At 44.5% G+C, this 26,654-nt stretch overlaps 2 protein-coding genes across 3 annotated transcripts in view; one reads left to right on the top strand and one right to left on the bottom strand.

Annotated features, from left to right (window-relative positions):
• RAB6B (RAB6B, member RAS oncogene family) overlaps positions 1-10,002 on the top strand; it is a 69,120-nt gene extending 59,118 nt beyond the window's left edge. For both annotated transcript variants that reach the window (XM_023207454.2, XM_026454181.1), the window contains one exon: positions 5,393-10,002. In XM_023207454.2, coding sequence (XP_023063222.1) covers positions 5,393-5,457 — 65 coding nt within the window. In that variant the 3' untranslated portion in view covers positions 5,458-10,002. The remainder of the gene's footprint in view (positions 1-5,392) is intronic.
• Positions 10,003-11,598: 1,596 nt separating this feature from the next.
• SRPRB (SRP receptor subunit beta) lies at positions 11,599-26,318 on the bottom strand. The gene is made up of 7 exons (XM_023207453.1): positions 26,085-26,318; positions 25,422-25,516; positions 24,295-24,372; positions 20,995-21,077; positions 16,812-16,948; positions 15,266-15,320; positions 11,599-12,722 (listed from the first exon to the last, which is right to left on the bottom strand). The coding sequence occupies exons 1-7, from the start codon at positions 26,236-26,238 to the stop codon at positions 12,509-12,511; spliced, it is 816 nt and encodes a 271-aa protein (XP_023063221.1). The 5' UTR covers positions 26,239-26,318; the 3' UTR covers positions 11,599-12,508.
• Between the last annotated feature and the right edge of the window lie 336 nt (positions 26,319-26,654).

Here is a 26,654-nt window from a genome sequence, read left to right as displayed (position 1 = left end):
ATGATCTCAACATGGTTCAGTCCACTCGAGACAGCTACTCCCTTCAGACAGATGCCCCCTCCTTGTCCCGCCTGCCTTCTCTGCCCAGCCCTGAACAGCCCCTGAGGCTCCCCACCGATCTGTGGGACAGTTGCACATCACCCACTGACCAGCCCCAACTTGAAGAGATACCTAGATGCTGAAACAGAGGTTCAGAGAGGTAGTCTGGTTTGCCCAGTGTCACACAGCAGTTACAGAGTTAGGATTCACACTCAGGCTTCTTCCTCCATATCCAGCCCTATTCCATGTGGGACACTGTCTCTCTAAGGGCATTTGAGAGGATCAGGTGAAAACTGTTTCAGCAGGGGAAGGCATTGCCCACACCTGGGCCTCCCCTGCACCTAGTCAGATGTCCCCGCCTGAGTAAGCCACCAGAAACCAGACACGCAGATCCCTGGCCGGCATCCTTTAGAATGGACCTGTCCCTATGCAGCAGCTCTCCAGCACCCCCCACTGATCCCACAGGCCTCTGAGGGTAGACATCCCTGACAGTTCGGAGAAGGGCACTTGGAAGATGGAAGGGCACCTTCGGGCTGATAAGAATAAAAAGCGAGAGGAGCACACAGCTTAATGTTGGAGGCCTGATGGAGCTGCCGGGGCAGGGCAGGCAGGACACTGGGAGTCTCAGGGCTGCAGCAAGGGGGAGCCTGACACAGGCCTGGAGGGAAGCTGGGCCTCTCCAGCCTTCGTCAAGGAGCTCTCTGAGCAGACTCGAGACCCATCCCCCGGGCAGGGGCCGGCGGGGCGGGCAGGAAGGCTCACCAAGGAGCAGGTGCCCCAGCAATCCCATGGTCTGTGTGTCACCAGAGGACAAGCAGTGGCCGAGAGGAGGAGGTTTGAGGAGTATCTCCTGGTTGGTCAGTTATAAGACTGCAATCACAGATGAGGAAACTGAGGCTCAGAAACTTGACTAGGGTACCCCACGGCTCTCAGTAGCAGAGCCAGGCTCCAGAGCTCAGGAGAGAGCCCCCATGAAGTCACCTGTCACATGGGACTCCTTTGAGGTTCCAGGAACATACAGAAGCCAACCTGAAGGGCAAACATAGGAGCAGGACCAAGGGAGAGGGGCAGACAAGGTGCAGGCGATCTCCGCTGTGCCTGCCAGCGAGGGGAAGGGTTGCACTGCCCGCTCTCCATCCCACCAGCTCCCAGGGTGCGGCACACTGGCCAGGGTGAGTGGTGATCATTTCATTCACATTCTCCCAGAGTCGCGCTATTCAGGGCTCCAGGCTGGGCCCACAATCAGGTCAGACTGGGCTGAGTGCAGGTGACAGCGAGCTCATCATCGTCCTGGTATGCCTAGCGTTTCATCCAGCTACCACTGACCTTTGGGCCCCTTGGGAGAAAGGATACAGGGCAGGTTGCAAACAGACTGCACAGGGCGATGTGGCATGTGTCCCTTTTTCTACCTATGGGGTCCCCTCATCTAGGTAGATATACCCCCATCCTCTCACTTCTGCCCAGGAGCCAGCTTGCTGGGCTTCTCACAAGGCAGGTGCTGGAGCAGCCACCAGAGGTCCCAGAGGGACCAGGCAGAGGCAGCTGTCACTCTGCTTCACTGGGGGTGGGTTGCTGGCATTTCTGCTTACTCACAGTCCAAATTCAGGTGTTTTGAAGGTGGGTGCTTTGGGGTCATGTTCATAATTGTGTTCAACATTGAGAGCAGACACACAGAGGCACTGCTTTGTGGCGCTGTATAAACTGTTGACGCTTGGCCTCACTTGCTCAGCTCAGGGCTTGGTGAACGTGTGGCTTGAGGCTTCCACCTGGACATCTGGCAGGTCCGGATGGGAGGCTGCTGCACCTCTTCACATTCAAGACAGGAGGCCCCCTCAGGGCCGCTCTGGCCAATACTTCTGCCCAGCAGCACCTTCCACTGGTCTCTCTCAGCAAAGTAGGGGCCAAGGGGCCACCAGATGGTAGAGCCATAAGCCCCTTACTGCTTCTTCATACACAACCCCCCAACCCCCACTTTCTGTTCAAATACAGTACGCCTCCATCGCATGGGCCCCGAGCTCTTTCTGAATAAGGCTGGCTTACGCCAAGGAACAGCAATAGTGTGGGCACTTCATGAAGTGGCTCTAAACAGGTGAGGACAGTGACACCCCAAACCAGATAGAGCATGCCCAAGGCCTCCCAGCTCCTTAATTCAGAGCTGGAACCACATCCAAATGATTGGATTCCACAGCCCGGTTGCACTCTCTGGTGGGGCTGTGGTGTGCTTTGACATTCCAGATACGGAGAGGATTGCGCTGCAGTAGAGTCAGAGGCGCTGGGACTGCGGAAGCATACCCAGCAGTAGGGGGTAAGTTTGTAACAGGCTGTCTGGACCCACCCATCACTGTTCCAGGAACCAGGGAGAAGGGACAGTGGGCAGTGATTGTGGCCCACGATGGGCCACACTTGACCCAGAGGGAAGAGGTGGGTGTGCTGTGGCCATGCCTGCCAGAAAGGCACATATCAAACCTCTTGAGGCTTATGAGAAACCGTGAGTTTCCCCTTCTGGCACATTATTTAGACATGGGTCCAGTCATTCTTCCCTATCCTCTCGGTCAGCAAGCGGCCCCTGAGCACTGCGTTTCAGCAGCATGTGCCGTAACAAGGAAGGAGGTGACATTAAACGAGAGCCTGTGTGAAAGCTCCTAGCGGAAGAGCTGGGCCTGTGCTCTCCAATTCTGCAGCCACATGTGGCTGTTCCGACTGTTCATTTCCTCACTCGCACTAGCATCCTTTCAAGTGGCCAGTTGCCCATGTTGCTGATGGTGACATCTTGGACAGTGCAGATATAGAATATGTCCATCATCGGAGAAAGTTCTTTGGACAGAGCTGTTCGGGGAGTGTCAGTAGAATTGGTTTCCTGGATGTCTGTGTGTTGAGACTCTCCAAAGAACTTGTTAAAAACGCACATCTGGGGCCCATCGCTGCATCTACCAAGGTAGGACCCAGCGAGACATTTTTAACAAATATCCCAGAAAATTTTGATGCAATCCGTTTGAGAACTACCGCTGTGCAGTGTACAAAAGTATTGTGACTCAAATTGCACATGAGATTTTTTTAGTAGTAGTAGGTGACTTCAATACTGGGCAGAACGTCATACTGTAACAGTGGCCAAGCTTTAAGCTAGACCACTGGTTCTCAACCAGGACTGATAGCCCTTTCCTCCCCTCCCCACAGGGGACATTTGGCAATATCTTCAGACATTTTGGCTCGCCATAAATTGGGGGAGGGGGAATGGGGTTTAACTGGCATCTCATAGATAGTGGTCAGGGATGCTTCTGAACGTCCTTCGTGTATAGGACCCGCTCATAACATGGAATTGTCTGGCCCAAAATGTCAGTAGTGTTGAGCCTGAGAAGCTGGTCCACAAGGGGCTTAGCACAGCCAGGTCATTGAAAGTAGAAGGCTGCGGTCAAGATAGCGTTGGGTTTGTATCTGGGCACCTCAGCTTCCCAGTTGGAAGGTGGCTCTTTTACTCCCCACTGCACGAGGTCTAATGTGGAAGTGAGGTAGCGCATTTATAGTGCTCAGCACAGAGTAAGCGCTCAGCAGGAGAGGCCACTAACGCGTGCACCCGGGACCAAGGAATGAGGACATTTTTAGAGGTGGAAATGGGGAGGAAGGCTGGGTGTCGGGGAGGGAGCATCACTTCTAAAAGCAAAGAACAGCAAGAACAAAGGAAAGAAGGAAAGCATAGGACGTCTTTAAAGTGCGGAAAATCTGGTTGGTGGAGCCTTGGTGTATGATAGAGGGAAGGGGATGAACTCGCGTCAACAGGTGGTTGGGGGGACCTTAAATGGGGAGGCCTTAAATGCCAGAGTAAGAAATCCATGGACACTTCGTTTCTGTAGCAGGGTGTGACATGATTGTCACCAGAGCTGACTTTGGGAAGCCACTATGCTGAGAGAGAGCTGGCTGGGCTCAGAGGGGCACTCAGAGAAGACCAGGAGACCTCAAGGAGGCCTGTGCCCAGGCCAGCAATACAGAAGGGGATTGCGCTATTGGCATGGGCCATAGAACTGCAGCTGGCAGAAACAGCAGGGCATTCCTGGCAGTGGGTTTGCCAAAAAATGATAGGCAGTAGAGAATTAGGTTGCTTGACTGGAGTAGAGAGAACAAAAGGTGGGCTGTAGTGGGCAGTGGGAAGGCAGGCACTGGCTTATTGTCTGTTTACTCATTTATTTATACACTGCCATGGTAGAAGATACATATACCTACGTACACACAAGATAAGGGTGTATGTGTATGTGTGTACACACTCACATAGGGAGAATAAAGGTAGGAAAAGCAAAGAAAAGTCAGAGATAAAGTCATACTCAAAATATATGCCATGGCTGCATGGTTGTTAGAGGTGGCCAAAAAGTTGGCTCTGAGCATTCTCACAGCCAAGACAAGGAAAGAAAATGTGAACTTCAGGAGAAGCATGGCTTTTCATAATACTTAAACCAAAAGAACCTCTCCTGTTGTCCTCAAATAGGAGCCACAAAAGCATCCTTAGGATGCCAGCAAGAAGTTCCAAAACAGTGCTTCTTATACCACCAGACCCCACACACCTCTGTCTCAGGGCAATCATCTACAGCCGGCACCAAAGCCCTGTCCAGTAAGAGCAATTCTGTGAGGTATCGAAGGACCTGATCCTCAGCTCTAATTAGGTCTGGTTTGATGCAAGGCTAAAACCTCAAACACAGTGTTGGTTTTGAGCCCGATGAGAAAGGCAGAGGGCCAGCCTGGCTGTGCATTTGGAACCAGTCCCTCTGGTGGTTCTGGTAAGTGCTTCTCTAGCCCACAGCCACTGAGGGCACCAGTGGAAAGGGCTGGCAAGGGGGCTGTGCTTAGGCCCCATGGATGTGGCTTCTCATGATAGCCATCCTCAGGATCTAAGTGATGTGTTCTGACTGAAGTTTGAGGGTTTTCCTCCTGCTGCCAATTAGGCAAGGCCCACATACCCCTGTGCTTTGAGCTGTGAACCCAGCAGGCTCTTCATCTCCATTGCACTTTGAGTGGGGCTGACAGGTAACCGGGCCGAGGCCAGGGCTGGGAGCTGGCGTTTGAGCACTGGTCAAGGGAAGGCTTCTGGGAAAGGGACTCCCTGGCCTTGGTATAGATGGTGATCCCACGGCCCAGGCAACACAAGCTTTGCATGGGTGGACAGGCGCTGGGGGAAGCGGACGGGTGAAGGGAAGAGGAGGCAAGGTGGGAGTTGGTATTGCATCCTTCCTAGCCCAGCCAAACCAAGAGCCAAGTCCCTAGGTGTTTGCAGAGAAACAGAGCAGTAACCAAAGGGTACAGTGCACAGGGCTGAGTGGGGTGGCAGCTTCTCCAGGAGAGTCATCTTCCTTAGCCCGTCCCCCTGCAGTGATCGACATCAAGCTGGACAAACCCCAGGAGCCCCCGGCCAGCGAGGGCGGCTGCTCCTGCTAATGCAGAGCCGACCTGCGGCTTCCCATGACACTCCTTGCTTGTTGTGTTGCTTCCTATTGGCTAGCTTCCTAAGGGGGGAGGGAACCAAGTTATCAAGATGGGAGGATCTTTCTTTTCTCTCTGTCTCTAGGAGTAGGGTGGGATGGGGAGGGAGGCTGGGCATCAGGGATCACATCACTCTTAACAGCTGTTACTTAAACAACTATTTTTTGGTTTGGTTGTAATATATTGTACTTTATTAAGATTGCGAAAAACTGTTAAAATTTAAAAAAAATTTAAATCATGTGTATACAATTTTTTGCCAGATAAAAATGTAGTCATTTTTATTTGAAAGATGTGCTTTTTGTTTTTGTATATTTGTAAACTTATAGAGAACCTTTCCACACACCTCCTCCTTCCTGTTCTCTTTGAACCTCTCATCACCTCTGCCCTCCTCCCATCCCCAGCCCAATAAATTAAAACAATTAACTGAGCAACTTAATTAGGCTTCAGTCTGGGGCCGTCTGGCCCCACTCTCCAGGCCCTGCTCCGTTTAAATCAAACATTGGTTGAACACATCAGCCTCTGAAAAGGTAGCTCTGACTCTGTCCTTCCATGGCCAGAGTGGGTCGTCAACCTTGTGTGGAGCTGAGACCAAGGACTGTGGGCTCTAGGCAGCCCGGCAGCAGCCCCCAGGGGAACTGCTCCCACCTCTCTTTCTCCTTCCCTGAAAAGCCTTGCAGGGGGTTGAGGGTACAGGCAACCTTGTGTTCTCTGTGCCCTCAGGGACTGGCAGAGCAAGAGGCCAGCAGAAGGATCGGGTGCTGTTGGCAATTGCAGCTGCGTGGTGCATGGTTTATAGACTGGGGTGCCATGTGTAGTTCTGAACATATTTTAACCAGCCCGCCCAGCAGTCAGTACAGATGCCTGGGCCAAGTCTAAGAAACTCTGTGTGATGTTGGGCAGCGTGCCATCCTGAAGCCTTCCTCCTGGCTGTCAGGGAAGCTGGAGCCTGTAGCACCTGGAGTTGATCCTCTGTGACTGGGGAGGTGGGGGTGTTGTCTTTAGAACCACCACCTGCAAAGATCCGTGTTCTTAGAGCCTCAGCTGCTAATATTGTTGAGTGCTTTCTGGAAAAGCTGATTTGTCGCTATGTTTTTAACCCACTGGCATGGCACAGTCGAAGTCTTTGTGGACATATCTTTCTGGCTACTGCGGCTGCGCTGTGGTCACCTGAGGGTATGGTTCAGGTGGGGTCTCCAGAAGGCTGCCCAGGGCACTAGGACTTGCCCCCAGAGAGCCATCTCTTCCATTTTTGATTCATTCCTGAGAATGGCTTAGTCCTGAGAACCTGCAAAGTCTCTGAAGAGACCTCTCTCTTCCCACTAAGTGATATAACCTACTTGGCCAGCATTCCAAATAGACTCAGACTTACTGCCCTGAGCCTGCACAGAGCCAGGTGCAATGGGCAGTGAGTCTGGCCAAAATGTAAACCCCACCCTCCCTGCTGTCATTGGCTCTCCCTCCAAGCTGCTGCTGGGCATGTCATAGATGGGATGAATGACCATCTGGGGTATGGTGGGCTGAACTCCACAAGGTTGTTGGAATGAATTTTGAAACTTCTCAGAAATTAATCTGACATGGCAGGCGGTAAGTGCAGCAGAATCTGGCAGGACTGATATTTGTGCAGTGGGCCTGCCACACACCCTCTGCCTAGGAGGCTGTATGCCACAGCTCATCTCTAGCAAGGAATTTATCTTCAGGTGAAGGAGAGAGGAAGCAGGATCCCACTGAACACCTCTTGCAGAAGGCAAGGACCAATGTTTGAATGTGTTTCAGATGTCATGTGTTTAGTTTTTATATGTGTGTACATAATTATGTATAGAGATAGACTTGTGTATACACCTTCCACAAACACATCCTCACGGAGATACATGTGCTCAATGTATATTCTTGTTTCTCCTGCTCTCAAGTTGGAACTTGCATTGTGATAAGTTTTGGAAATTCAAAAGTACTGCAACGTGTTGAAATAAGAAATACTTAATATTGTCAAATAACTTGTGATTGTCTTGCCATCAATAAAATAATGCATAGTTGTGTTAAACTACAGGCAAACATAGCCCACAGGAATATCTCCACCATTTCTCTATGTACTTTATATGCACGGGTGTGCATGCCTGTGTGGGCCAGTGTCCCCCCACCATGGGCACACCCCCAAGTGGTGCTTGTTGGAAGAGTGCTTACTTACCTCGAGAGAATTTACAGGAGTCCACATGACAGCGTCCTGCCTGGTTGGCAGTGAGGGCCATCACCTGTGGCCTCTGAGACCGCCCCATTTACAGGGATCTGTACTGGGTCTCAGTGAATGAACATATGGTAGATTTTTATTTTCTTGGCACTAAAGATTAGCTTTTTTAAAAAAACATCCTATAAAACAGTAGAAACTCAGTTCCCTTCTCATGGGCACACACATCCAAGGCACCATGGACTGTTTTTCCATCCTGGCCTAGAGGAGCAGTAAAAGATAGCATTTGGTTTGACATGGCCTTAGTGAGTCCTGCCTTTCCTAGCATGCACACGACATCCTCTCTTTGAGTTTGGGTTCTCCCCAGCCCCTTGGCCTCTGAGGCTGAGGGTGGCTTCCTCCCGTCGTCCTATCTCAGCAGTTCCATGACGCTCCCTTCCGCAGGTGCAGTTTCCACCCCTCCATTCCTGGGGTGTGGAAAGGCAGCCAGACCTCTTTTTCAGAAGTTGTTGGTTCCCTGATTTTTGTCTTGAGCAGGCACCATCCTTGTCCCCTTGCTTGCAGGTCTAATTGGCACAGAGTTAAGGTTCCATAATAAACTGTTAGGTGCTCTTGAAGAAGATGTCATGGCATCACCTTAGCACCCCAGCAAGAGCATTGCATCTTTGCTGAATCCAGATGGGTTAGCAGAGGGCAAAGTGGAGGATTCCTTTGAGGAAATGTTCTCAGTTGAGCAGTTCAGTCCCTCTCCCCAAAGACTAGACCTGACCTGGCAGATTAGCAGGATCCTCTTCTTTTGGCTTTCTTTTTTGGGATGATGGGAGGGAGGGAGGTAAATCTCAAAAGCTATCAACAAAGCTCCTGTTCTGCAGGCATCAGGAAAATTGAGTGTAAGATGGAAAAATCAAACAGCCTATTTACAAGTGGAAACACATTGGTTCTCATCACTCTAACTTGCTGGGTGATCATACGTACATCATCATGAAAGTGTGACATCAGAATCATGAGCACCATGGCTGCAGTTGTCTGATCCAAGGCCTGTTGGCTTGGTAGCTGTTGGCAGCAGTTTCCCTGGGTCAGAGGCCTCCTTGCTGTCTATCGCTGCTCTCTTCTTCTTGTCATCCTTAAACAGTCAGTCACGTTCCCAGGTCTGCGGGGAGCAATGGCCAGACCAGTTTCAGTGTCTCTGGCAACAGAAACAAAGATTGAAATGGTGGTAGTTAAGAGTGCAGACACATCTGGGGTGCAATGTCTCCATCATCCTGGTGGCTAGCCAGCGCTGGGCGGCCCTGCCCTGGGGTACCAGTTGTGACAATAAAGGGATGGCCCTCCTGGCTTCGGCGTCCTGCAGGTAGAGCAGCCTCATTCCTTCACAAGATGGAAGGCAGGTGAGGATTGTCAGGATGAGATGGGACCAGGTAGCCGAGGACGGTGAGGCGTGTCTGAGCCACGTGAGGGGCAGCTAAACAGAAGGATGTCTGTGTGCATCAACCAAGCAGATTGTGTGCCCACTCGTTTCCGAACTACCTCTCCCCAAAGAATGTGAGGCATTGTCACCTTGTTACAGCTATGTGAAGCAGAGCTCTCACAACTCTTCCTATCTACAGGCAGGAAAACCAGGATGGAGAAGGGCGACTTGCTTATTAGGATAGGAGTGATCAGAACCAGTGAAGTTTCCATTTTTCATCCATTGCTGCCCTGTGTGTGAACAAATGTGACTCCATATTTATTACACAGCAAGGACTGCTGTGCGTGAGTGTGTTCCTCAGACCATCTCTACTCTTTGGTTAGGACACTAGGTTCTTCCCAGCATATGAGTGAGAGTATCAGTGGCATTTTGGGCTCCTCTACTGCACAAGGGCCAGTCCCCAAGTCTACTCTGATTGTCATGGGCACCCACACAGATCAGGACACCCTTTGAATTTTTGTTTGACATGAACTATTTAGGTGTTCCAAAACCTTGGGATCTCAATGTGCAAACTCCTTGGACTCCAGACCCCTGTCTGGTTGGCACTCCCAGAACCATGTGGTTTCATCAGGAAATCCTTGCGGCAGGGGTTTAGATGGTTCCTTCAGGAGGTGGGAAGCCTCCGTAGCATCGAAGGCCAGCCTGCATCTCGCGGTGTGTGTCCACTTCTCCCCTCACTTTCCCCTCACCCATCCCTTTAAAGTGATTGGCTGTGAGGAGCACAGAGGGTGGCAATTCCATCTGTTATGGGCTCAGAAGACATAGCCGCCATGTTGATTTCACATTAAACTGTGTAAAATGTGGAAAAGACTCAGCATGTTGGTCAAACAATAAACTGTCCTAATTCTCAAAACAACGCTTCTGGTCTATGTTTCAGTGGTGCAGTCATAAATGGGGAGTTCAAAAACAGAGTTCCTCAAGTGTGTGCTCCACAAAGTCCCCCTTCTCATGCCTGGGTGGCCCTTTGCCGCTTTGCTTCTTCCTTCTACTGGTGGAGCTGGGCTGTCCACCAACTCCAAAAGGGGAAAGATGGGACACACTCATGAGAGTAAATCCACACACATTCCCCTAATCTCCATTCTGCTGAAAGGCTGATGGGAAGGGAGCCTCCAGGCAGAAATGAGAGTCAGGGGTACCGTATCTTCCTTCATCCCCACTCTGCTTGCCATGGCTTCGGGATTAGGAAGCGGGGAGAGGGTTACAGGGACCGGACCTCTTATGCTTCTGGTGATTTTCAGAAAGCCATTTAAAGGCAAGAACTTAAGGTGAACTACAATGACCTTTGACAACATCTAGCTGCCATATTCCATCCCCAGCCCCACCCCACACGAGTTAGGAACATCCCTGAGTGGCCCCTCCAGGTCTCAGTTATCTCCACACTAAAAGATGCTCAGAAAGCCAGCACGTTCTGGGACTAATCCAAAGAGGAACAAAAGCCAAGATTAGGTAACTTGCACTAGCCTGGGACTCTCACTCTTCTTCAAGTCCAACTTCACTAATTACCTCCCTTTTAAAGCTTCTAAAGGTTCCAGAACACCCTCCAATCTGCTGCCACCTCAAGGAAGCCATCTTTAATTAGAAGAGACAAGAAATAGATGTCCCTGCCTACTAAGCCTTACTTTTTCTGGCTGCCAGTTGTAAAATGTGAGGCAGAGCAGGTACAGGGGATGTGGCAAGACAGAGGGCTGAGGGCCAGTGAGTAGGTGCTTGCATGGGCCAGACTAAGGCTTGAGTGAAGTGGTTCCAAGACAAGCAGTCATTCCCCAGTAATTTATGGTGACACGACTTTACATTACAGGGAGGCGAGTAATCTCACTGGAGACAGCATTCACACTCAGCTGTCCAGCAGTTCCTGCCTTTGGCAGACTAAGGAAGTGCTGTTGGGATTCCTCAGCCATGGAGGGGACGATGGAGCCTGGAGTATTTATATTTCTGCCAGATGGTCTGAGGTGACGTGTACTCCCAGAGCCCAAGTGACCCACCAGAAGGGACATGTGAGACAGCAGGCAGAGGCTGTACATGGACGATCACACTCCCTCAGATGGCATCAGCCCCATGCTTTATCCTTTGACTCCCCCGATCCTCAAGGCCAAGTGGGGTGCCCCGGCTGAATGCGCCAGAGAACCACGGGCCTCTCCTACCATGGCTCTTAACACACTGTTCCATAACTGGCTTCTCACCTGGACAGAGCCATCCTGCTCTCCTTGTAAGCTTTAGCTGGGCTTGTCCCTGAGTGTGTGAGGTAGGAATAGGAGAGTGTGTTCTTCTGTATGTTGCTATCTTTAGGCTCAGGAAACAAGGGGTTAGGCCAGAATCCTGACATGTGCACTCATCTGTACTCACCATTCCATTCTATTTCATTGCTTTGAGCCAGACAGCCTGTTTTCTTTACCACAAACTATACTAATCATTTTTAAAAGCCTCACGTTTAAGAAGACAGCAAAGAACATCACTTCAAAAGGCAACTTTTTTTTTTTTTTTTTGGCATCAATGAATATGCACTTCAGAAATTTGTAGAGAACTTTTTTCACTTTGTATTTGCTCCACAGCATTCTAGCCAAAAGTACAAACTAGGAGCTCTTCGAGCAGCACATGAAGATGGCCCAGGAGCCTTCAGCCATCCAGAGAAGCAGAGCAGCACCTAAATCTCCATACACTTCCCAGTATAACCACTAAGAACACACTAGACCTTTGGCATTAGGGGATTTATCACGTCCAGTTCTGTTATCTGGGAATGACTCCAAGGGTTTGTGACAAGCTTTTGAAACATAAGTGCTAAGACTGGAGTGTGGACAAGTCACTGAGCTAATGAAGAACAGACCCACTGTCTGCTTGGCTCTGTTGTTTTGTACCTGTCTTCACATGTGGGGAAACTTCGTTAACTGTGCCCACAAATCAGAGAAATTCGCAAAGGACTAGACAATGTCTTGCCTGGGAACTTCAGAGGCAACTGGAAATCAACTAGCTTCATACATAGGCAGGTTTGTTTCCAGGAGAAAGGGACCAAAGCATAGGAGGAGAAGATAAGAAAACTTTTCAGGTGATGGCCATATCGCATCATATCCTGTCTGTGTGGAGTCTGCTTGTTGTCACAAAAACCTTGACCCTACATCAAGTTAAACCTTAACAAAGGGAAGATACAGGCATCAAATAAAAGGTACTTGTTTGAAAGGCAGCCATAAGGGAGAAATGAACTTAAAAAAAAAAATTCCAAGCTGATTTCAACAGTACTTTGTTTCAACAAGGAAATGTTTCTAATCACATTTTGTATCCCTTCCTTATCAACTCCAGACTACCACAGCCCGTTTGCCAAAACTGTGTATCACACACATCCGGGTCTTGTGCTTTGGAGCTGCCTCTCAGGCAATTTTAGCCAGCCATTTCTCCAAGTCCTGGATGTCAGCAGAGCCCGCGTCCCCTCTTCCAGCCTTCGCACTGCACTCCAGGAACTCCACTTTGAGGGCCAACTGTGAGAATTCAAACTCTTTGCCTTTCTTCCCCAGCTGAGCAGGGGCAGTGCTGGAACTGTCCAGTGTGCTAGGGGCAGCAGAACGGGTAACTCGTAAGGTGTTGCTGTGGGGCAAAAGGAAACAAATCAGGAGGCAATATTTTTATACAGCAATTAAATCATATTAGTTTCTAAACATTTCAGCACTCATTTAAAACTTAACCAAAGAATCCCCAATTATGCTATTAAGATTGTTGAATAATCCTTTGCATTTATAAGTCCCTCTCTTGGACAGAGAGGTGAGGTAGGTTAGTGGGGGAGGGGGTCGGACGTCACAGAGCTAGAGGGCAGGTCAGCAGTGGACCAGGTCACACCGACTTTCTTCCAGCCCAGGGCCCCCTTCTAAGAGGATCTCCTGAATGATGCTATTTAAAAATATATTTTAAAAATACATGCTATAAGTGTTATAAAAACGTAAGTTTCTGAAAGTTAAGTGTGGGTAGATAGGGTATGTATTTTTATCTTGAGTCTATTTGGATATGGAGTTTAGAAATCCACAAACTCCAGATGCTCATATCTAACTAGGGCACCATTACTATTATCCAACCTCTTTAACCACCAAAACATCCCAGTGTAAGTCCCCTTACTGCCACCTGCTGGTCCTAATAAAGGGTGCATAAGCAACACTCATTTGCCGGCCTCCCCTTCCCTTTCTGCTATCCAGAAGCAGAGGAATGCATGCTGCCAATCTTCTTTCTTACAAAATAAAGCATTTCTTGTTCTGTGAAGTTGCTTCAAAATTAGTGAAGAATCCACAGGCAAAACTAAGCAATACCTTGTTTAGGAATGAACACACACACACAAACTATAAAAGTATTTTTAAAAAATCATACAAAATTGGATATTGCTAACCTCCTGAGGGAAAAGCTTTTGGGGAGAAAAATGGGTCTTCTAGGCATGGTGGTGAGTACACAGATACTCATTTTAATATTTTTTAAGCTTAATGCATGTGACTTTTATATGTAAGATATTTTATAATAAAAAATTTTTAAGGAAAAAAAGTATGTATTCAGCTTTTGCCACAAGGCCATGTAAATATAGTATACCTTGTTATTCAGAGACTATGAAATGCCTCAAAGCTAACAGGACCTAATTCTCATAAATCTGAAATTAAACTAAAATTAGTTAGATTCCTAGTTTTAACTGATGTTAACCTTTACAACTTTTCAACATTTCGTTTCACTGCCTTTTAATAAAGCATTGCCTTCTGTATTGTTTTTCTGTAAGTCTACAGAGTGAAAAGCAAACAGCCTATGGAAAACGTGTTTTAACCAGGGGAAGGCTTGGACTGTACTGTTAAAAATAACCAAAGACTGATTCACAAATAACATTATGACAGCTTTGGCTTCCCCAAAACAATTCCCAACAATTTCAAGAGAATTTTTAGAAAAACCCAACCATCGAATTGTTCCAATGTCCCTATTAACCTAACGGCAAGCAATAGATACAATCCAAGAGAGTGAGCATCAAGACCACAGGGCAGGGTGATAAACTCGCAGCTCCAGAAGGGAAAGGAACCACTGAAAATGGCATAGGCAGGGCCAGCAGAATTGTTCTGCAAAGAGCCAGAAATTAAATATTTTGTCACATATTTTTCCTCTGTTTTCTACCTGCCCTTTAAAAATGTCGATTTACTCTTGGCTTGCAAGCCCAGGCAGGAGTTTGCCAATGTCCGAAGCTGACTAGATTCTACTACACTCTAAGCTCCTGAGTACAGGAACACATCTCCTCCTACAGCTGCTCCCGACTGCAGGCTTGGCATCTACTAGGTGCACTACAGGTGCTTCTTAAATGAATAAGGGAGTCAGTAAATCATAGTGAGGAGACAAGGTTCTAAAAGTTGAATTTATGCAGTTTTTCCTCATCAGATCCTTTTCAAGGCCTTACACAAAAGCAATAAGAAAACATAACTTGCTTTACTATAAATGTTGATCATTTCTTTTAGGCCAGCTTTTGGCTAGCTCTTACAAATTGGCATAACACAGAAGACATGCTAGATGCCTTAAAATTCAAAAGCTCAGTTTATAAACTTTGAAACACTCAAAGCAGGATATATAATATTGCCAAGTACTTTAATAATCTATGAAGCTACGATATAGTATCAAAGACTTGCAGTCTTCCTCAGTGTTCTGTTCTTATTCTGTCAATAATAATTTCCACAGTGGCTTTTAAATGTTTTAATTTCTTTTTTCCTGATTCTCAGTTTTTACTTTTTATTATTTACATGCATCCTTAAATACCACTTTACATGCATTATTGAGTGGTGAACAAACACTTCCACTCACTGAAATAACACCGTTCTCAAGTTGGCATGTAAAATTTTTTAGCTTCTAAAACCTTTCAACTATAAATGATTTAGTAACAATGGTAAAATAAATTGAGTTTATGGTTTCAAAAAAATCTTTCCATGAAATTTTAAAATATAAGCATCCTAGTAAGTTTCTGTGATTCCATTATTTTGTGAATTATTTAACAAATACGTATCACACTAATCTTCAGTCTATAATTGCGATAATCACATACAACCAAACAAAAGAAACATACATATGCTGCTTACAGTCTAAGTATTAAGATATATAATTAACCAACAGGCCTCTTTCATACTTACAGTTCTTTCTCCAGCTGCTGTTGAATTAACTTTGCTGATTTTGCCATTGCAATATCTGTAAAGAAATAAAGACACTGTTGTAGTTTAAACGAGAATGGGTTTTTTCCCAAGACTTCTTACACAGAAGGAAAATTCCTACTTAAACCAGCAAGTTTCTTTTCTCTTTTTTTTAAAAAAAATACCTTTTTTACTAGTTCCTTCTCTATCAAAGTAAGCTTTATACTTGCACTAGGGGCTTTCCCAAGATAATGCTTATAAACATATTATGCTGGTGACCCTAAAACTGACTTTAGCTTTCACTAAAGTTCTTCACACCTTACAGACCTTTCAATTCAATGCACATATAAGTTTAGTCAGTTTACCAGAAAGAAAACCTACCAGTGCTGTGATTGTGAGAAGTGCCTTCACACACCAAAAGACAATGCCCTACCTGTCATTTAAAAGTAAACTTAGCATGTTTCCAGTTGATACTAAGACGATATGTTTAAAGCATTAAGTGTACTAAAGGTAAGAAACAAGCCCTGGTTTGGCACAAAGCTCATGGCAAATAATAACTCCCCTCCTTATACTCAATCAGAGAAATAAAGAGGTTAGGTAATGATGCTAATAACTGCATTCCTGATAAGGCATTATCAATATTAACTGGTCACTTCTGAGAAATGCCTTGGACTCATCATAGAATCAGAATTTCAGATCTGAAAGAAACCTGAAGAGATCCGCCAGTCTATCTTACTGTACAGGTAACGGAACTGAAGCCCAGTTTTACTGGGGATTACTGGAACGTTTTCAACGGTTATCAGGTTAAAAGAAAACAACTTCAGCAAACTCCCCTTGATAAAATGTGCTGCTGACCTGTGGTTTGGCCGGGCGCAGTGGCTCATGCCTGTAATCCCAGCACTTCGGGAGGCCAAGGCAGGCGGATCACAAGGTCAGGAGATCAAGACCATCCTGGCTAACACAGTGAAACCCCATCTCTACTAAAAATACAAAAAGTTAGCCGGGCGCAGTTGTGGGCGCCTGTAGTCCCAGCTACTCGGGAGGCTGAGGCAGGAGAATGGCGTGAACCCGGGAGGCAGAGTTTGCAGTGAGCCAAGATCGTGCCACTGCACTCCAACCTTGGTGACAGAGCGAGACTCCGTCTAAAAAAAAAAAAAAACAAAAAAGGAAAAAAATGTGCCATACAGTAAACTTGTTAAACTTGTTTGAAAGCAGATACTCCATCCTTCAAAACTGTGCATCTGATATCACATATTGTCAATCTGATGAACCTAGCTTGGTAAGGTAAAATAATTTATAATTGGAAAAAACACTGTATCAAAGAAAAATCAGTAGTCTCTTGGTTATCATTCCTTGGTCTTCTGGTTAGAAGACTGGTGAAAAGGTAGGAGTGGAAATAAATTTTAAGATTAAAATTCCTTCAATGTATAGTTCTATAAAGAACTTATCTCTCATCCTCAATAATAACAACTGTAAATAATGGAAATAACTCTTAGTAGCAGCAATCCCCAAAAAACTCAATTATTATTGCAAGAAAACATGATGGCACCTTGCTTATTGCAGGCTATTAAGAATGATGGTGTGTTCTTCAGACCCATACTGTCAATGAGGACTTGATACAAAAACTCAGCCACATCTTTCACCTCTCGCTGGAATGCTGCACTATCCACAACAAACACAATAGCCCTGGTGGGAGAAAAAAAGAAAAACTGGCACGTGAACATGTAACGGGACATCATTATCTTGAAAAACTATCCTGAATTTCTTCAAAGTCAATCTTGGTGATTAACACTCAGCAGACACACATGCAGGTCTGTGCATATGCTATCATACAACACAAATCCTCATTTAACAAGGAACTATTGAGTGCTACTGTGTATCAATGACTGAAGCTGAAAAAAGACAGTAAGAAATGATGCCTGTCCTCCAAGACAAATCATCATATAGAGAACCATATGATAAATGCCAAGACAGAACTATGCACACGTGTAACAGGAATAAAGAGAAAGATCATTTAAATGAGACCAGGTCAAAGGTAACTTTAAGGAGAATGTAACAGTTGAGTTGAATCTTAGACCAAAAACTGGGACACAGACTGTCTGGAAAGTACAGGTTGAGTATCCCCAATCCAAAACTCCAAAATCTAAAATCTAAAACATTTCTGGTTCCAAGCATTATGGATAAGGGATACTCAGCCTACAGTATGTTCAAGGCACAAATACATGGAACAAATTCCCTGGGGAAGCCAAGGTAAGCTGGTACACAGGGAGATGGGGAAATGAAGGAGAACTGAGTCAGACAGCACAATAACCTGCAGAGCTTTGCTTTTCTGTCTTATGGAGAATACTGGTGCGTAAATGGAAGACAAAGCAATCTTAGAGGGCGCCTGAACTAGAAGCACAGTGACCAGGTAGGGCGTCACTTAACGCAGCCATAGTGGGACTCCTCATGTGACAGAAAAAAAGAAATATCAAAGCTAAAGTGCAGCAGCCCAGGGAAACAGTAGATAACAGGTCTTAGGGGGCCGGGTGTGGTGCCTCACGCCTGTAATCTCAGCACTTGGGGGGCTGAGACGGGCAGATCACTTGAGGTCAGGAGTTCGAGACAAGTCTGGGCAGCATGATGAAACCCAATCTCTACTAAAAATATAACAATTAGCCAGATATGGTGGCAGGAGCCTGTAATCCCAGCTACTTGAGAGGCTGAGGCAGATGAGTTGCTTGAACCCAGAAGGCAAAGGTTGCAGTGAACTGAGATCACGCCACTACACTCCAGCCTGGGCGACAAAGCGAGACTCAAAAAAAAAAAAAAAATACAAGTCTTATGGGCAAGGGTTTGAATGCCCAGGTGGAGATAAGAGACATGCAATGGCCAACATGCAGCTAGGGAGCTAGAACCGAACGCCCTATACAAAGCCTACAACTTGAAATAGTCTCAGGGAGGTCGGGGCTTGCAAAAAAAGTTCCCTTAGAAACACCAGGCCTCCACTGCCTCACACAGACATAGGGTATGAATTTATACTCTCCAGGTATAAGACCCCCAAGGGGAAAGGTTTACATAAAAATTGGGCCAGACTTATTGAATCCCTATGGCCCCAACAGAAGGAATTATGAGCTGCTTATGGAGCAAGGCTTTCATATCCTACAGGATTAAAGAAGACCAACCACAGTATCAGCGATGTGTCACTCTTGAAGAAAGGTTCTGGATCAAAAATTACAAGGCACAGAAGAAAATAATTATGAGGGAGAATAACTGGCACCCCAAAGAGAATAATCAGCACCCCAAAACTAGGATAATAAAGCTATCTATCTATAAAGTAAATGTTTAAAATTATTTAAGAAAATACTACAAACTACAATAAAAAATAGAACAATATAAAAAGAAACAGGCTGGTTTGAAAAGGTAAGTATTTTAGACAAATATAGCAAATGATATTAATAAATCAATGGAAAAGTTAAGCAGAGATTATGCTCAGCTGAAAAGAATGTAATAAACTAGAAAACAAATCTGAGGGAATCTTACAATATGCGAGGTAGAAAGATTTGTAAGATATGATAGAGAGGAAATAAGAAAGGCAGAATAATAAGGTTCAATAACATTCATAAGAATTCCAGAGTGTGAGAAATGATAGTGGGGGAAACAGCACTACCTGGAGAAACAATGGTGAGAATTTTCCAAAACTGAGGAGAATCTTTGGTCTGGAACAGCACACCCGAATTCCAAGAATGATAAAGCTAAATCCATCCTTAAACAGAAGAAAATCTATCCCTGGATAGGTCAAATCAGGCAGACTTACTACAGTGAGATGACAATCAGACTGACTGGCAACAGCATTCTCATCTGCAACAGATGAATGATGTCAGGAGTGATGCGGTGGCCACCCAGGACTCTGCACTCAGCTATAACAGCCATTCCGAAATGTGGGTCAAATAGAGTTACAAATGAACAAAGACTGAAAACATTTGACTACTCATCACCCTCTCTGGAAACACTTCTAAAAGATATACTCAGTGAGAGAAAACTGAATCTAAAAGGAAGAAGTAAAATTCAAGAAGCAATGGGGAGCAAAAGACCATAAACATCCTGGTAATTCTTATCACTGAATGTAAGAGAAAAAAAAAGTATGGTTGGGGGTTAAAAAGGAGCATAAATAAAAGGAAGATGTGAGGAAGATCAAAGTTAAAGTGTTTAAGGTTCAGGAAAAGGAAACTGCTATTATTGGTTTCAGACAACCAAATAAGCAATGTTTAAAAAGTGGGGGAGGGGACCACGATAAGAACAGCAGTAGCATATGTTCAAATCAGGAGAGGGAAAATAGCCACTAGGGAAACTTGGCAAAGCAAGACGGTAGAATTTTAAAAAGTCACATACCAATATAGTAACGTCTTTTCAACTTGCATGTATCATTATTATAATGTATTTGAACTAAGTTTTATCTTCATATTTTGCATGTTTTATTTACCCAAAATACATGAATCACGGATAGTTATACTGCAAATCATAACATATTTAGAACTGGCAATAAAAAAAGAAAAAAAATTAATTGGAAATAAAAACCCAATTATGGCAAAATTTACCAGTTCTAGATTTGTCTCAATTGTCCAAGGAATAAAAATCACGTTCTTATGTGTGACAAATTGTTCATCACCACCATCTTATGGGCAAAGATGCAATAATGAAATTTCAGTCTAGACATCTTCGATAAAAGGCAAAGAATCAACTACTTCATTCCATCAAAACTAAAATGCTGCCAATTAAAAGACATTATTTTAGGGACCGCTAAGAGAAAATATTGCCAACTAAACTATGACACCATCAACTGTAAGATATATTCCAAATTCAGAGACAATAAAATGTGTTTTCAAATCAGTGAAATGTGGCATACTGATTTTCCTCTTCAGTTCTTATTAATGTTAGAGACCAAAAAAGAAGCATGTGAAACTGCAGCATAAGACTTTTAGGGAATAACTTAAGAATCAGTAACACCAGGGCACACACTAAAAGAAATATGGAAATATTGTTCTGTACTTCTTGAAACATCAATTTTAGGTAATTTGAGAATATATATGGGCTGGGAGCGGTGGTTCACGCCCGTAATCCCAACACTTTGGGAGGCCGAGGCCAGTGAAGTTCGAGACCAGCCTGGCCAACATGGTGAAATCCCGTCTCTACTAAAAATATAAAAAATCAGCAGGGTGTGTTGGCGTGTGCCTGTAATCCCAGCTACTCAGTAGGCTGAGGCAGGAGAATCGCTTGAACCCAGGAGGTGGAAGTTGCAGTGAGCCAAGATCACACCACTGCACTTCAGCCAGGGCGACAGAATGAGACTCCATTTCAAAAAAAAACAAAAACTATATATATAAATGATGTTGGCATTTAATAACTTCTAGGATTCAGCCAGCTTTAAAACTTTTTTCAGATTTTAATAGTCATATACATTATTAAATTCATCTTCAGAATAAATGCAAACATTTAGTAACAATGACAAGAAGGGTTAACATTTCCTAAACACTAAATAACACTTTTTAAGCATTTTAATCCCATAAAATCCTCAAAATCCAGGTGAAGGTGGACTTGCAAGCCAGAACTGGCTGACCCCAAGGTCACCTCAAGGCCTACCAAAGGATACCAAGCTGCCTCCCAAACACCAACCACCAGGGCAAATCATATGAGTGGCTTTGATAAACAAGATACAGACCTAGGCAAGCCCACTTCACTTCTTTCCTTCTTACCTGGCTGAAGACTTAAACCGCTCTAAGAACTGAAGCCTCAAACTCTCATGGCCAGGGAGGTCAATCAAGGTCAGACTATTGCCCTAGGGATGGCAGCAATAACATTAATGTTTCAGTAGAGTTCCACGTTCACAGTATAAACCTTTAGTATATTCTGGCTACCAAACTGGTACCTAATCAATTAATCAAACAAATGTTCACAGAGCATCTTCTACTCATAAAACACTAGTCAGCGTTCTGGGGATGTAACAGTGGCCAAAGACACAGTTCCTGATCTAGCAAAATTTATGAGAAAGGTGAACGTAAAGAAAAATTACACATAAATATAAAATGGGAATGTTGATAAATGTTCTGAGGGTATAGGAGAAGCCTGTCTGGGGGTGTCAGGGAAGCATGATCTACCTGAGTCAGCTTGGGAGATAAACCAGTGTGAGTACAGCAAAGTAGGAGTACAGTATGAGTATAAGCAAAAATGTGAAAACTAATAATGTAATATAAGTTTTAAACTAATAATAATAAACTAACAATGTAATATAAGAACTTACAATTTTTCATAGAGCTTATTACTCCTACTGGGATCTCCAATCTTTATAACAAAGTACACTTTTATCATTTCCACGCTTAATCTAATTTTTAAAATATTTATCTTCCAGACACATCATTTATTTGTTCCAACTCCGTCAGTATTTGTGTCAATTCTGGAGCCCCTATTGAGCAAATCTATGATGTACCCTAGTAAGTTCTATTCACCATTCCAGGCCACCATTCTTGAATATAAGGTCAAGGCCTGGAATGGGAATAGAGCTTATATTCAGTGCAAATGTGGCTGTGCTCAACAATAAGACTCTCAGATATGGCCTGGTACGTGCGGCAGATCCACTGATCATTTCTCAGCTGTTCTGTGTTTTCCACAGCCAACCATACCCACAGTTCAGAAGCAGACAATCTATACAGGTTTAACACAATTCCAGCTGGGTTTATTATGACCTTACCTTTCACATAGCCTGTGTATTTCTTTATAGACAAATATAAATGTTTTTTATTAGTCCCTCTTTTTTTTTAAAGTACTGTTAAGAGTCTGGAGACCCCAGGTTGGGACTTATTGCTCCATTTCAAAAGCAGCACTACACCACATACCCTAAGCAATTCGGAAGATACATTACTAGGTACATTATTGTCTAAAGAGATGAGATCAAAAACGTAAGGGGGTAGGAGAAAGAGTGAAGAAGGAAGGGAAAAAATGCTCTAAATATTCAGTAGAAATATAGATAGAATAGAAATATAGAATAACAGAAGCCACATATGTAATTCTAAATACTCCAGTAACCATAATAAAAAAGTAAAAAGAAATTGGTAAAATTAATTTTAAGTTATTTAATCTAATATATCCAAAATATTATCTTTTAACGTAATGAAAAAAAGAAAGTATTAATGATACTTTACATTCTTTTTTTCCATACTAAGTCTTCAAGATCTGGTGTGTACTTCACATTTACAGCATGCCTCAATTTGGACTAGTCCTAGTTTAGGTGCTCAACAGTCACATGTGGCCAGTGGCTACATATTAGAAGGTACAGATCTAAAGCATATCCTGGAATATCCTACGTTAAAAATCTAGTGCAGGTACCAGATGACCTTCCAAACCTGGAATTTCAAAATCCGAATTCTTGGGAGTTTAAAAAGGTCTGGGCCACAAAGAGTGTCATCATTGAAAAAAAAATATCTCTCTCTCTAAGATATTTACAAATATGTCCCTTTATCTTTCTTTACAATCTTTAATTCTGGAGGCCTGAGAAAGGGGAAAGAAGAAAAAGAGAAGAAGAAAAGGTCTCAAATCACAATTGTAATTCATCCATCTATCCATCCACCCACACTCTCCAACCAGCCCTCACTCCACTCACTCACCAAAACTTATTACATGGCTCACCCCTGTAATCCCAGCACTTTGGGAGGCCGAGGTGGGCGGATCACTTGAGGTCAGGAGTTCAAGACCAGCCTGGCCAATGTGGTGAAACCCCATCTCTACTAAACATACAAAAATTAGCCAGGCATGATGGTGGGCGCCTATAATCCCAGCTACTCAGGAGGCTGAGGCAGGAGAATTGCTTCAACTCCAAAGGCAGAGGTTGCAGTGAGCTAAGATCACACCACTGCACTCCAGCCTGGGCAACACAGTGAGACTGTTTCTCAAAAACAAGCAAATAAACAAACAAACTTATTACGCATTACAATTCGTTTGGTCTCGCTCTATCGCCCAGGCTGGAGCGCAGTGGCACAATCTTGGTTCACTGCAACGTTCACTTCCTGGGTTCAAGTGATTCTCATGCCTCTGCCTCCCGAGTAGCTGGGATTACAGGTGCCCGCCACCATACCAGGCTAATTTTTGCATTTTTAGTAGAGACGGGATTTAATCATGTTGGCCAGGCTGGTCTTGAACTCCTGACCTCAAGTGATCTGCCTGCCTCAGCCTCCCAAAGTGCTGGGATTACAGGCATGCGTCACCAAGCCAGGACCCATGATTCCTTATATTTGAAATATACTCATACATACTCTGCAAGATATCCATTGCAGCACTGCTTGTAAAAACAAAGGTTATAATAGCAAAACTAAATGTCTATTAACATGGTCTGATTAAGTAAGAATTTCATTTAGTGGTATAGCAACAGAGTGGAGTACTATGCAGCTCATAAACAAACCAGGTAGTACTACGTATACAAATATAGGAGAATAAGAAAAGCCCAAGTCGTATCAGCTGTATGAAAAAAAATAATGGGCAGAACAGTATTTAAAAAGAAAAAACAATAAAGGATATACAGACATGTTTATATATGCACAGAACATCTGGAAGGCTACACACAGAAAAAGTAAGTTACTGCTTCTAAGGAGAAGACTGGGTAGTGGGGAACGGAAAGGAAAAATTACTTTTCACCAAATATCCTTTCTAACCTTTTGAATTTTTGTACCACGTGCATGTATTACCTATTCAAAACATAAAAGGTTTAATGCCCACTCTTAAGAACTCACTGTAAAGTTGGAAAGAAGACACAGAAACAAAAAGTAAGAATAAAATGTGATATAACATTACTGTACATTAAGGTACAACAATGCAGAGGAGGGCATGATTAAATCTACTGTACAGATTGTCAAGAGCAGAATTTGTCACAAAGAATATGTTTCTCCATAAAAATAAGCTACAAATGGTACTTATATCCTCAGATGAACTCATCCTAAAAATGTCCTTAACTGACACACCACAGTAAAGTAAGACTGTCAGACTCCAAAACTCCACAAACATCTTACCCTGTTATTGTTGACTCTGTATACAGCAGAGCTGTCAGTAATGGAAGTCTGAGTGTCTCTATAAAGGCCTGTTAACAACTGTAAAAAAAACAAGATGGGAGATATTCAACATTTTAATAGCAAACCGAAATTGAGTTATATTATTCTAAGTCTCCCAGGTGTAAGGTTAAGTAAATGAATGCTGCTTGCAATAGGTGAAAAGACCATATTAATATTTTTTACCTGTAGAAAAAAAATCTAATTAATTGCAAATTTTACTCCTTAATGGAATAAAAACATTATTCTCAAAAGACAATTAGTGGCCAAATTTCCCAATCTTCTGTAAAGATTTTTAACCATCAAAAATGATTTGAAGCCTGGGCAATGTGGCAAAATCTCATCTCTACAAAAAATATAAAAAATTAGACGGGCTTAGTGTCGCACGCCTGTAGTCCCAGCTACTCGGAGGCTGAGGTGGGAGAATCATCTGAGTCCCAGAAGTCAAGGCTGCAATGAGCAGAGATCTCGCCACTGTACTCCAGCCTGGGCATTGGAGCGAGACCCTGTCTCAAAAAAAAAAAAAAAAAAAAAAAAGATTTGAGCTATTTCTTGAATGGAAGGGAAATAATTTATACTCTCAGAAAGAAAAGTTAAAAAGCAGAAAATCTCTCCTATTCACCATGTTAAAACACACTGTTAAAAATACTAAATGTATTAAAAATAAATATTAGTAAAAAGAAGTTAACTAGCCCACTATGTCAAAGAAGGATTATCCTGTGAAAAAGTGTCTTTGATAAACTCTCATAAGAATTTGTTAACCAAGGAATCATAAACTGTAGACCACTGGCTTCTGTGCCTTCTGCTATTCTGGAATGAAACTAATTAAATAAAACCCTTAAATGTGATAAAGACTAAATATCAGCATCAGGCAAGGGCAAAAAAAAAAAAAAAAGGAAAAATGATCAATATTTCTTAATTTGGGTTTCTAAGAGTCTTTCTGTTCTCCCAAGTAAGTCAAGTAAATTTGGTAACTCTCAAATTTACCAGCATCAGCTTCTTCTACAAAATAAACCATGAGATGACAGGAATACTGGGATGCTATGCAATTTTCTATTAAGCTTAACAGGGGTGTAAATGAAATCACTTACCCTGACAAAGAGCAACGTTTTCCCGGAGTCACAAAGGCCAACAAGAAGAACAGCTCTCTGACTGCTCCTTCTGCTCCGGATTAACTTCCAGAAGACTGTGGAATAGACAGAGAAAAACAACAAATTACGCCTTGGCAATCAGTATATGTGCATGGCTGGGGTGGGGAAATTCACAGAAGTCTGTGATGAAACACCTCATTCACCTGGAACTGACTTTTACCATAATGGTTACTATTGCTGTTGTTAGGGGCCCACTGAGAGCCGGGCAGTGTCAACTGTCAACTTTTCTTTGCACTCCTTACTCTGACTGCGGACTCAAGTGCTATCTCACTACCTTGGTATCCCAGCGCCCGCACGCAAACACCGGAGGCTGAAAGTTGGAGTCAAGACCCTGAATCCTTGCAGTGAGAACAGCGGAAGGCGGGGAACAGCGCGTCAAGCCTAACAGGGAAGATGACGAAGAGCAATCCGCGCCCCAAAGACCAGGACGTAACTCTGGGGGTCGCCCGGGATCTCCCTTAACGCCCCGCTGCTGCCGCTGCTTCAGGCGAGAGGGTGGGGTGTAGAATGGGTGGGTCTCACCCTCCTGGTGCCCTCAAGGCGCCCTCTCAGCCCGGACCTCTGTCCGCCCCAAACCCGTCATAACCACCGGCCGCCTTTTACCTAGCGTCAGCAGCACCGCAAGAACCGCCACCACTACTGACAACAGCGTTGGATCCGTTTGCTGCAGCTCCTGCCGCAAGGAGTCTAGGTAGGGCTGGAAGGTGCCCCCAGCACCGCCGCCATCTGCCTCCCGGTGCAAGTCCGCGGAAGCCATGGATGAGACGCGTGGTCTCTGGTACCGCAAAAGCGACGTGGCCCTGCACTCTGCGCAGGCGCCGGGAGCAGAGCCTCACGCGAATGGTGGTTCCTAAGCCTTAGTCTCTCCCTCAGCCGCGGCGATCCCCAAGTGCCTGATGGGAGTTGTAGTTCTCTGGTACCTGGTCCTCCTACAGAACGATAGGGGCAGACCGGTTATTGGTCGAGAGACACACACATCTTTTAAGATACGAGTCAGTCGTCGTCACGTACGTTATGGCTGTTGAAAGAATGATGAAATCAATAAAATGAATGAATGGCTCCCGAAACTACCACTGAGGATTTCCCGACCGTCGCTAAGTGACTTGAGACTTGTGAAGAACTCAAGCATCCTACAAACATTTAATCTGAATTTAATGTGGCAAGGGATGTGCC

The sequence above is a fragment of the Piliocolobus tephrosceles genome, chromosome 2, assembly GCF_002776525.5.
Source record: "Piliocolobus tephrosceles isolate RC106 chromosome 2, ASM277652v3, whole genome shotgun sequence".
In the NCBI taxonomy this organism is placed as follows: domain Eukaryota; kingdom Metazoa; phylum Chordata; class Mammalia; order Primates; family Cercopithecidae; genus Piliocolobus; species Piliocolobus tephrosceles.
Note: the sequence above shows the minus strand (reverse complement) of the source record. Positions and strands in the feature narration are given on the sequence as shown.